We start from the raw sequence: 13356 nt of genomic DNA, 5'->3' as shown, positions 1-13356 counted from the left end.
CATTTTCAAAGTCTGACACTGTAGTGCAGCATAATAGAAGTGTTGCACTCATCAGTGTATCTATCATCCTTCAGATCAGATGTTGCATGCATGTTCCATCTGCCAGAGTTAGTAGATGAGAAAAATCCCATGGCACTTATTGAAAAGATTAGGAGATGCTTCCTTTGTGCCCTGGTCAAATTTGCCCTAGTTGTTTGAATGCCATCTCAGGTCCCACAAAGCACAAATAAATAAATTGTTATATATGTAGTTGGAGCCATTGCCTGATCACATGTTTTTTATGTATTTATTTATTTACATTTGTTAATGGGTACAGCAGTAATCACTGATTACCAAGTTTAGTCTCAGCTAGGGGAAAGCATTAAAGTTTGACTATTATAGAACTATATTGCAAGACATACTATGTATAATTACACAGTTGATGCAAATATACAGGAATTATGCATAGCAAAGCGGTAGACAAATGTATGCAGTTTCTCCAGAGTCATAAAGAAAGATGAGCAGGTATATAAAACATGCCATAGATTGTTACAGTTATGTTCAAACTAATACATCTTTTGACACATAATTATATAGATGGCTGAGATTGCTTACAGTACAAATTCAGAGTTTGAAGTACTTTAACAGTGCATTAATATGGCAAGAGTTTTAAGTATGGCGGGCTAAAAGCAGAGGGAACACAGAATGTAACAGTAAGTGGGAGTTTGTGGTTTGATTTGCTTGCATGATTTGAAATATTGCACTGGTGTTTTACCATTTTAAGAGGTGCATTTTTAGCTGAGGATATAGAATAAGTTTCTTTAAGTGAGGTTAGTATGGGTTTCCAGATTTTGGGACCTTGTGCAGAGAAGCAGTAGATGTGTGCACTTGAGTTTAGTTTGCAGGGCCCGTAATGAGGGTGCAGAATGGTCAAGGTTTCTAAGGTTGCAGGCTGGAGAGTCTTATATTAGTCTGGAAGCTAGTGGAGAGACAGTTTGATTTTCTAGTAGCTTTAACAGGTGTAATCTGAGGAGATCTGCCCTTTGACAGAAAGCAATTTTGCTTTTTCTAGTGTTTCCACTGGTGTTTTTCTTTTGCTAAGGTGGGATAAACATGCTTATTTTATTGGTAAGTGTTTCAACAAGAATGCAGTTTTCTTTTTAAGCATATGCAATTAAGGAAAGGCCTTATTCTAGTTGTAGTAGTACAGTGCCTTTTATTTTGCAATTTTGGAAGATTTTGAGAGCAAGGGGAGATTTTGTTAACCAGATAAATAGTGGGTTTATTTTCTTTCCTATTGTCTAAATGTAAGCAGACACTGAAGGAACTATATAGAGTCCTAGGAATTTAAATGTGTGCTTTTTTAGAGTGGCATTGCTGTGGTCATTGTTTTGTAGAATGGAGACAGTTTTGTTTAGATTTTGTTTCGTACTGAAGAGCATGCTTTTTGTTTTGGCTGAAATCTGTATGTTTATTGTTATTGATCCACTGTAATAGGTAAAGGAAGTCTGACTGAAATTGTTATTATAAAGCTGTGAGGAATTTATTTGAGAGGATAGCCCTATTTCATAAGCACAGAGTAAGAACGAGAGATGAAGAAGATCCAGAGGCAGTTAGTTGAGAAATATGGAGAAAAGGAGTAGACAAGAATGGACCCTTCTGGAACACCTTGTTCAGATTGGCATGTGAAGAGAGACAGAGAAAGAGAAAGAGAAAGGAATAATTGTAACACAGAAGTGTTGATTAGGCATATACCTTTGGGACCCAGGTAGAATATATGAGATAATGCCAATATCAAGCAGATAGTACAGAAGTAGATTGTGATCCACTAGATGTAATGCCTTTTTCAGATCAATAAAGAAGGCATTTGTGAGTTGTCCCTTGTCCATCCATAGTAGGATATCACTAGTTTTGATCTGTAAAGCTATTGAGCTATTCCAGCCAGACTTAGATAAAACCATACAAAAACAAGGACCTGTATGAATATTTGGCTTTGTATGCTTGTGTGTGTGTGTGTGTGTGTGTGTGTGTGTGTGTGTGTGTGTGTGTGTGTGTGTGTGTGTGTGTGTGTGTGTGTGTGTGTGTGTGTGTGTTTGTGTGCAGTTACTATAAACACTGACAGAAATGGGATATGGGATACCTTCTTGAAGGTTGCAATGGATGAAAACATGTCACAGAGTCTCACAGTAGGATATATAGTTTGGTCATCAGTTCATGTGCGCTATAGACACATAGTTTTCAAACATATACTATGTGGTACTTAATGGTGCACAGTATGAGTAAATTATTCACTTAAGTGTGTTGAGTTTAGCTTTAAGGATAGGCAAACTAGCTGTCCATAGAGGGTGCTATTTTGTTAAAGTGAACTTAAAGGTTTACTTATTTTAAAGTATCCAATTAAGAGCTGGAACCATAATAGGTCAATGCATGTTTCAGCTACATTATAGAGACCACTGTCCCTATCCACTGCATTCTATTCAGTAGTCTTTATTAGCTCAAACACATCACATTAGGTTGCTCTCTCTCTTCTTACATCTGTGAGATGTTGTGCCCCAAAACCATATTCAAATTTTAAACACTGAGCTATAGGGAACAAACATCCTGTCCACAACTGTGACTAATGTGGTAAATGTGGTTATGGTCTATATCTCAGTGGGCAGAAGCAGCTTGCTTTCAGTGTCCATTTAATCACTTGTCCCCCCTTCTTATACCAGCAATGCTTTCCATCACAGACAGCCACTCTTTTTTGCACTATGTATGTTACTGCATGCTAAGTTAGCAAAATCAATACAGGTTAGACAAATAGCAGAACAGAGATAAATTACGATATAAAGACGTATTATAAGTACAATGAGAAAGACTTAATTAGCAGCTCATTACCATGTCTCTGAATCAAGCATTCAGCTGTAAAGTCTGACTGAGCTAATATTCTCCTTAGCATCCCATCATCCCATGCATTGCATTAGCAAGGGCACCCCATACATGCAGATATAGACACATTCTGACATTCATGCACACAAACACACTCATACTCACATGAGACATTCTCACAAACAAACACACTCTACAATAGCCTCTATTCAATGGAGGCCTGGAAGAAAAGGTTCACTGATTAGATTGTCTAAACAATGCACTGATGTTAACATCAATTACAATAGAATATCAACATTTTCTGGATGACAATTTATCTGAGTGCGGAAGTTTTGTAATGTGTAGAAACGTGTGCTATAGTTGTACTGGGATATGCTTCGATTAAAAATGGGAGACAAGAATTTCATAAAAGTAAGAAAGTTTGGGAGAACACTTAGATGAGGATGTTTTCTGCTTGTGGGTAATAAAAGCAAATTGATGAGGACAGCCTCAGTTAGAAAAAAAACAAATAGTCAGACAGAGTCAAATCTGGCCTTAAGACTGTAGAGAAGAGTGAGCACCTGTATGGTAAATTAAGGCATCTGAACCCTAGATTTAGACAACAGGCCTCTGACTATCTACTAGCATTAGTTACTACGGTAATGCCATTGTTGTCTACTTTCTGATTATTACTTTCCTAACTAAAGTGTCCATAATAACCTCTTTAAGTGAAATAGGTAGCATGTGACACTTAAACGACTCTCATTAGTTTCTTGATGTTTCATGCCTTCAGCTAGGTATAGTTTTTGCAGGTTAATGATTACTGTATGTGTCACTGGAAATGACACATTCACGCTCAAAAGACTGGAATATTTGGTACAATTAATAACTGCTTTAGAACCAATGTAAAGTGAAGCCATGCTTTTAGGTGTGCTTTTTCAGTTTATTTACATCTGCCTTTTTTATTTGCAGCTTTTCTTACACTGAAGTTAAAGGACATGAAGGTCAATGTCTGGATTGGCTTGAATGATATCAACAATGAAGGACAGTTTCTCTGGACGGATGGTCAAGGAGTATACTACACAAACTGGGCCAAAGGATTCCCCACGGTACATATTCCTTCCCAGTCCTTTAGAAAGCTCAGCCTACTGGCTTAATAACAAATATCTGGCTAGTGCTTAATCCTAATTTCTTTGCAAATGTTTGAGGTTCTGAAAATAATTAATTTATTAAATATTTCACAAAATTCAGTAAAACTGAATTTCAAGTAATCTGCCTAAAACAATTAGCAAATGCAGCATGGAAATAGTTATATAGTACGTGTTTTATTCTTAATGAATATTTATTTGAACAAGATGGACAACCTTAACTAAGGTTAACAAAGGCCATTTAGTTTTCTCTTTTTAATCTCTGTATATTTTGTTTTCCTTTTGAAATATGGTAGTATAAGTGATGAAGTTTTTTTTTTTCCTTTTTTCCTTAGAATATATATTAACAGGTGCCATGATTGCTTTATTTATGTATTATTTATTTATTTATGTTTGTTGCCCAGGATCATCCAACTGAGATGGTTCCATTTTCAGTGGAGAATGAGAGAGAATAAGCACTAGAAACATTAAATTACATAAAGTCAATGCACATCAAAAGCATTTATGAAACATTAGGAAATAGTATATGACATATGATATAAGGCCCATAATTGAGTACAATGCCCCTTTTGGGATGTACCTTACCAGACACTTGCAGCAACTGGAAAGACCCCAAAAGTACCTCACGAAGAAGATCAAAGGGCTCAAACAGATGCCATATGCTGCCCGGTTAAAGAAACTCCAGCTCTACTCAGTGGCATACCGCCTGCTCAGAGGCGATCTGTGCCTGACGTATAAAGCTATGTCCAACTCGGAATTAATGGACATGCTGCACCTCAGAAAATTCAAATCCCATCGAGCTATGCGCTCGAGAGTCTTGAACCTCAGCACTGAAATAAATAGGACATGCTGGAGGGACAGATTCATAACCCAGAGGCTCCCTTCACTCTGGAATAAAATCCCAGTTCAGGTTAGGCAGAGTCCCTCATTGACTCTCTTCAAGAGGAATCTTGATGAGTGCATGGGAGATTGTAGGTTTACCCCGGGTATCACTTCTGTGTCACTGTTAGACAGAGGCACAGTATACTAACCTCAAAAAAGGGCATAACAAAATTAATTTAAAATGGGTGGCGAAAGCCATACACACTCTGGCTAGGCTTATAAATGCCCTAGGGCAGATAGCCTAGTATGAACCTATGAACCTATGAACCTATGAACATAATTCAGAATAATGTGAATTGAGGAAAATGCATGTTGTATATACACAGCAAATTCACATTTGACACTATCTTGGTTGTTTAGGTCATCTGAGAACAAAGAGATGGCATCTATACATAGGTGAAAGATGACAGGAAGTAAGCAAAATGGTACCTTAACATATATATCCTATCACTGAGTATAATAAAAAAATAATGTATGATACACTACTAGCTTTCAGAGACTTAATGATTATGAACATGTGTAAGTCTGGTTTGGGGCACAGAATTATATATCCATCCAACCACAACCCCCTTTTTTCTCATTTTTGCACATGGGTGGGAGTGTCACTTTAACTGTGGCAGTCATCTAGAGCCATGGTTTATACCTCTGTGTGGGTATCATACATATGTACCCATAACAGATGCTCAGTGACCAGATCAAACAGCTTTGTTACACTTATTTCCTCAACTGACAAATTGTATAAAAAGTTAATGTAAGGTTGTCTTTTACGGGATGGAGGTACAAAGATTATATTTGGGTAAGATACAAATATTAGCTCTTGCCTGAAAAGAGCACAGTTTTACTTTTAGTATTGCTTTTAGTCATTACTGCAGCAATCAAAATTGAATTTTATCTTGTTATTTGAAATGGTGATTATATTATATAGAATGATTATAGTGCAATCAGTGCATTGGATTAGTTCTGCTACTTCACAAAGATAGGCCATCTCATTCACAAAGACAGTAGAGCAGAATGAGTTGAGTTTCAAGATAAGAAGGATTTCCAGCAATAAAAGGCAGCAGAGATGGTAACAATTCACCCGGACTACTAGTTCAGTTCTTCTAGGCAACTTTTGAATCATTTTCTGATACCACCAAAAGGAATATAGCTAATGATAGGATACAACAACTAAACAACAGGAGAAGTGTTTCGTGAAGTTTGGGAGATCCAAAAAGTATGATCAAATAATTCACTGTAATCTGCATTATAACAGCTGCTCTCTACAGCATCAGGTAAGGCAGTATTAGTGTAAATTTTTTAACATGAAACCATGTTATGAATTTGATACAAACTTTACAAAGTTGTATTAACTTAGATGTTGAATTAGTTGGGAATGAATGCATTTTTCTAGAATTTTGGATAAGGGAGACAAGAAGGCTATGGTACAATTATAGTTTTATACAATAGAGAGTTATTATTTAAACAATGGTACAATACGGAAAGGCCCTATTTGATAAATTATCAGATTGTGCTTTCTGAGATTTTTAAGAATTCATAGGACAGGCATTTATCAGGGGATGATCCTATTTGAAGTTATAAAAGAATTTGTACCTTAAACCTGTTGAGATTGTTTGTGGGTTCATGGCAAGGCTGCCACATTGAATAGAAGTGTAAGAGTACTTCAACTAGCCACCAAGTTATTTTCTGCTATATCATTACAAATACTAAAAATGTATCCCCAGATTCTAAAAGAACAGTATGACAGTGCAGGTGTTACCTAAGTTGGCAGACATACTGTGCCAGCTGTTATAATAAGTTAGCCAGGTGGCAAATGCAGTCTGCCCAGGATGTGAATATATTGCAAATGACCCCAAATTATGTCTCAATTCTCCCTGTAATTACAAGGCTAGGCTAAGTAATGAAGTGAAAATAAATGAAGGACACAGAAGACGAGATTAAATATAGGCAACAGTGTATGAACAAACACTTATTTACTATGCAGTATGTTCATCCTAAAAAACTCAGTCCTCACATATCAAATCTATATATAATTATATATAAAATGGAAAAAGAACATATATGTTAGTAAGATAAACATCTGCAAACTGTGGCTTCACACAGAGTTATATTTATATGGATCTACTTGGTTTGTTCGAAAATACATTACATCGAACAAACAAAGTAGATGCTCAGTTCAGTGAAAGTGCACTTTTGCTGAAGCCTAGTTGCCAGATTGGCTGACTAAAAAAAAAAACAAGCCCCCCTGCACCCCCCATGTGGGGGGGGGCACCCCTACTTAAATATACCAACTCCAAGATCGCACTACAGCGAGGAAAAGGGAATATTCCCATGCCGCACTGTATTGTGATCTGCATACTCAGTTTTCAAAGTTTTGGTGCTTTGAACAACTGGGTTCAGCCAAGTGGGTTTCGAGGTACTGAAATTTTGTACAAACAAAGTAGACCCTTTTTTTTTTTTTTTTTTTTTTTTTTACATACACAAGCCAATATATAACTGCATATTTTGCTGATATTGCTATTGAGTTCAGGACATCAATAAATGAAAAAAATATATGGTGATGTGGCAGTGCAATCCCTATTCCAAGCACAGCATAGAACAGTAATCTAAATATATTTGGGGAGTCTGATATGTGTAGGAAACGTGCAATGCATAAACGCCTAAGAGCTGGGGATAGGAAAGATGAAAAGGGGATTGGTAAGCAGGATAACACAAACAAATAGAGAAAGGGAAAGGATGGATGGTCAGAGGATTTGTCAATGGGGCACACATACAAACACACACACTCCATCTGGAGATATGACCCTCTTTTTCTTATTTGGAGAAAGAAGGGATAAGTTAGGTTTATGTATCTAGGAGACTGTAAGGGGGAAGGAAAGGAACATAAAACACAGAAGATATGTGACAATACTAGGTTCAACACACAGCAATAGGTCAAGATAGGTGCACACAACACAAGAATCCAACATAGCAAACGAGGAGGGGAAAGAAATAAACAACACAAACGAAAAGTGGGTGTAACCTTTCATGTGCAGCATGCCCAGTAATTGCTAACAGATGCATTGGTGGCAAGAACTTCTCAGGTGCTGTGTACAAGGCCTGGAGCCATGACCCTGCAGGTGGGCTCGGACTGTACGGGGCTAAAATAAACACCTATGAGATTGGCACTCATACCATAGGCAGCAGAAAAGTTGATTATAGAGAACATTACATAATATGAGCAACACATGCCAAGCTTGTATATACTAGGGCACTTTGGTTAACATGGCACATGTGAGTTAGTATACTGAAATGTGTCACTGACATATCAATGACACAATAACATTCAGCATACTCAGCAGTGGGCAAGTTAATTAAACAACACAATGTTGGACATGTATGAGGGCACAATGTCAGAAGTACAACACACACATGCACATGTGAAGACAGTGGTGTGTAGCTAAAACAGAAGTATGGCAAATGTCAATGTGGCATAATGTTGGCAAACTTGTGTTGAACCTTGATGGCAGATATACACATGGAAGGGTATAGTGGTACTATAAGTATGGAATTTGCAACTCTGTGTTTAGCATAACAGTGTGTGCAATACTGACCAATCTACATGATTCTGCTACACAACAGAATGTGATATAGAGGATGTGTTGTTATATGACATAAGTGTGCAGTAGTGCATACCCAACAATATGCAGGTGACTCCTCACATGTATGTGCGCAACAGCTCTGTTGAAACTTCTGATCTTCTGTACATGTGAGAGGTGATATGAAAGCACATTAGCAGTGTAGTGCAGGATCCCTCACAGGCTAGCAAAGCACATGTACATAGTGCATATGTGTGGGAGTACATTCTGTGCATGACATGATCAGATATATAAAGGGACACTGAAGGTCCAGGGCAAGTTCACATTTACTGGTAAACATGGGAATGTGGAAGGAAAGGTAACAATGCCACACAGTAAAGACAACATGATGATAACTGAAGCTGCATTGATGAGCTATGAGGCAACAGGTCTGCTGTGCTGAGCAACATGGCTGAAGGCCAGACAATAGGCACTGTGAACTGAAATATATGTATTCTAATCTGTGCCAAACAAATGACCAAGTGTAGCAATATTGTTTTACATACCGCAGCATATATTGTGCCAACAAATACAGGGGGCAGCATATGCCCCAGAGGATGCAGTCAAAATGGTATAACATGAAACATGGAGCTGTACGATGCAGTCTATCATGGGTACTCTGTGTAATACCAATGGAGTAATCCAAAAAGGAGTTAAAATGCAAGACCAGTGCATATTACTCAGACGTATCATACAGCCAACAGCAGTGTACTCAATATACATTCCAGGATGGACAATATGTCCTGTACATAAGCTTATAACACTGCCTGATATGTTTAATATCACCAATCCTCTCTATAGTCATACCCCTCTAATAGTCCTCACACAACACATAAGGGGGTTATATATGTTGTGGTGTGATAATTCCTAGCTGGCACGGCATAGCAGCATCTCTCACTGATACATGGACATTGACATACTGCAGAGCACAAGCAGTAAGCAGACTCCAACAGGCTAATGGTGCAGGCAATGCAGCAATACAAAATTGCACAGCAGAAACATGCCAGCAGCAGACATGTTATAGCCTAGTAGTGCAGGGGTGCTTTGTGCTGCTTTAAACCAGGTCTACATTACAGCACAAATGTTGATGTTCTCCATTTTGAGGAGTGCTTCAAGTGAGTGCATCTTGAGATTTAGACTTCTAGCACTGAGCAGCACAACCCTCAGATTGCATTTATTTATAGCTGTGGTTATCTTCTACTTGTTTAAGCTCTGTATGTTTTTGGCTCACTTGCTCACAGCTGAATATTTTTCTCATGTATTCTAGTGCAAGTCACTTAAATACACAGACTACACAGACTGTGTCTGTAAACAGACTCTTTTCAAGAGACAGTATATTTTTGATATCTGCAGGCAGAGCCCTTACATGGGGGGTGTGCAGGTGAAATTGTCCTCATGCAAAAAAAAAAAAAAAATGTTTTAAAACTTACTATTGATCATGACTGTATTTTCACTCATGCAACTGACAGTGAACTAGTTCATACTCAGTAGATCTGAATGTAATTATTAGGTACTGAGACAAACAGCACTTGAACATGTAATACATGTGACCTGTACTGTACACTGGCACCTTTACCGATAACCCAGCTTACTCTGGTTCATCTGCCTCATGTTTATCACACAGGAACAGCAGAAATGTGACGAGTGAGGAAAAGTGAATTTAACTACATGTCCACTACCTGCCACCTGCAGAAATTTCCTTTTCGTATTCAAGATTAACGCAAAAGGAAACCAAATTCATCACCACAGATTTAATATTTGCTAAGTTTTGTCTCTCACATTTCACCTAGCCCAATCATGTACAAACTTCTTCCCATAGTCCCATTTTTATAGCATGGCACGAACATGGAGGATCACTACAAGGTGAGGATGACAATGGTGGCAGCAGTGTACTGGGTCCAGTTAGCAAAGGTGCCACACTTGATTTCTGTTAATTGTAGTAAGAGTAAAGAATTTGGTATAAAATGTCTGCCTTGTGGGTTGACAGAATTTTTATAATTCTTACACAAGCTTTGACAATGGAATCTGCAATGTATCAAAAACGGAATTTAAACAATATCCATTCTGTTCTAATTTGGCAGTGATTTTTTCTGCCATAGTTCCATTCACATTATTATCATGTTTAGAAAATAATGTGAAAACAGCAAGAATTATTTATTATCTCTTTAAAATCTCTTTCACCTATTTTGGCATCTGTTTTAAATAGTGTATTTATTTTGCTTTCTGTTATAGTCATTTAAAAGAATGCTGAATATTTTCTGTATAGGTTTGTTGGTACTTTTCCATTATCAGGGCAACAAATACTTCCTGATTATGACAATCGCACGTCATAAATTATTCGATTAATGTACCGGGAAAACTAATAAGTGTGCTGAAGGAAACCTATAAATCCAGTCACAGTGTAGTTTTTGTTTGATAATCACGCCCCTTAAATTTTGATTTATTCACTTAACATTTGTTTACCGGGATAATCCAGCTGGACAAAACCCCATACTTCCTGATTTCATTTCATTTTCACGACAGTCTTGGACTAACTAGTTGGAAATGAAAAGCGATTCTTCATTAGCTAAATAGGAAAGAAATGAAGCACCATGTGAGTGCCTAAATGTATTGTCGCTGGTAACAAAGTGCAGAAATTCAAGTGTAAGAAAATGTTAACAGTTCATAAAGAGAAAATATTACAACTCATTCATACCATACACTCACATGCACACTCCCTTGTAGGCATGTGGCAAAGCCAGTGCATTGCAGGTATATGTTAATTAAACACCACTAATACCACATCAGTCTATTTATTTATTTTTTTTGGGGGGGGGCTTTGAGTATTGAGACTGCGATTGACGTTAAAAAAAGACATACGCATGCATTTTTTTACTCTCTGTTTCACCCTGTCCAAACATGTGACCATGGCATTTACCTGCCTTTTCACACAATCTGATTAATGTGTGTCCCATAAACATATACCTCTCAACTCTCTCTTAATGTCGGCTCACTCCCCTCCGCATTCCCTACAACTAACTGGCAGTTTTAGGAGAAAAGTATGGTCGATCACATTTAATAAATAACGGCAATCATTTGAGTTATGCACTTGTTTTTCTCCAAAAAATGCATGCTAATTCACTTCCTTTTAAACCCTGTCAGCATGCATTATTTGGAATAAAGCAAGTCTAGAAGTCAAATGATTGTCATTATTTATTAATTGTGATCGACCACATTTTATACATCTGACAGGAAAATAAGTGTGTGTGCACGTCAGCAGCAGCTGAACAATCAATGTTATAATGAGTACTAGGATTCCAAGTGCTCATTATGACTGTTGCCCCGATAACGGAAAAGTACCGGTTTGTTATTTCTTTTAAGTGCACATCATAGAATTTACTGCAGTTAAGAACCTCTGTGTCCATATTAAATTTAATCCACTATTGATTTCTGTTACAGGTAATAAACTATCACCTCTTTGAGAAGGATGTGCCTCTTACCACCCATCATTTCTGTACATAATACTTTTTTTGATTGTTTAAGTATTCTACTTGTATATCTATTTTTTCCTCATGATTCTGTTTTGAAAACTAATACTCAGTCTAAAGAATCTTTTGAGGTATTTCATTGTTTCTGTCACTATCCCTGATTCATTTCTTCAAGGCATATACATGCTTTGATGAAAGCTGTGTATTTTTTTTTTTTTACCAGATTTATCACTTCTGTTTTTCTAGCCTTCAAAACTGCACACAATTCTTGCTAGAGGAATACACACTTTGGTTCTGTACTGCTTCAATCTCTTTGTATTCTTTCAGGCATTGCATTGGCCTCGCATTTAGCCTGGTAACACATTGATTGCTTAACTTCATATAATGACTATACTTGGTTCCTTTCCAATTTCTTAATTGTTTCACAAGCACATTACATTCTATAATTGGTTTCTGAAGTGAATATGAGCAGCAGAGTTTTAGACTTTTCTTGCATCGTTGTCATCTGCCTTTTAAATGTTTTCCACACTAGCCTGTGCAACAACCATGCACATTATCTTTATGTCATCAACATGAAGGTGTTTTCATCTTTTGAGATATTACTTTGTACAAAGGTTGAAAAGGATATGCCATAGTACTGACTTCAGTGTCACTTTAGTGTAGGCAAAGTGCTTTGTTTTCATATGAGCGGAATCTATTTATTATTAAGCTTTATGTCTTTTTTTATATTTTCTCTATTGCTCAGCTTTTGACCAACGCAAAGTTCATTTGCCTTTTATCCACGTTAAATGATTTAAGAATGTCTAAGCAGGAAGCAACTAGAGCTCATTTCTTGTCTGTTAAGCTGGTTCCATGGCTTACTGTGAATCTACATCCTTTCCTGTGTTCACTGCCAAACTGGTTTCCAAAGCATCCCTCTTTCCCTGGAATTTATATTAATCATAGTCCACTGTGGATGCCTTTTCTAACTCTGTATTTTTTAATTGTTAAATCAGGCACCACAGTAGACCTGAGAAGCCTTTTCCTATACTTGATCAGAGACAGATAGGACAATGTTTACTGCCTTGAAAACATAGTTTGTGTACATTTACTTTAGAACTACAAGATGGCACTTCTCCATGTACCAAGTAGTTCTTGCTCGCAGACTTTAAGCAGACATGCCTATGAGTGGAACTAATCATTTGCACATACCTGAAATATTCTCAGGGTGACTGTTCTCATCAGAAAAAAGTACCCAAGTTACAAAGATTTGCTCTGATAAGTAACAATGAGTCAAAGAAAACTCAATACAGAAATATTACATTCCTTAATATGGGCCTCCCTTGTCAGCACAACAAGTAACTCCTGTCATCACTAATGTGGAACTTAAGTATGCTTCAGAAATGTTTTGCCAGCTAAAGTGAGTTTGCAGAGAAC

At 37.2% G+C, this 13356-nt stretch overlaps 1 protein-coding gene across 1 annotated transcript in view; it reads left to right on the top strand.

Moving 5' to 3' along the window:
- LOC122796781 (macrophage mannose receptor 1-like) overlaps positions 1–13356 on the top strand; it is a 1193236-nt gene that overhangs the window by 1031660 nt on the left and 148220 nt on the right. Inside the window, exon 22 of the mRNA XM_044065508.1 lies at positions 3802–3938. Within this exon, the coding sequence (XP_043921443.1) occupies positions 3802–3938 (137 nt within the window). The remainder of the gene's footprint in view (positions 1–3801; positions 3939–13356) is intronic.

The sequence above is a fragment of the Protopterus annectens genome, chromosome 3.part0 (assembly GCF_019279795.1).
Source record: "Protopterus annectens isolate FY-2018-M chromosome 3.part0, PAN1.0, whole genome shotgun sequence".
Classification (NCBI taxonomy): Eukaryota; Metazoa; Chordata; order Ceratodontiformes; family Protopteridae; genus Protopterus; species Protopterus annectens.
The sequence above is the reverse complement of the archived record's forward strand: the minus strand, read 5'-3'. Positions and strand labels throughout refer to the sequence as shown.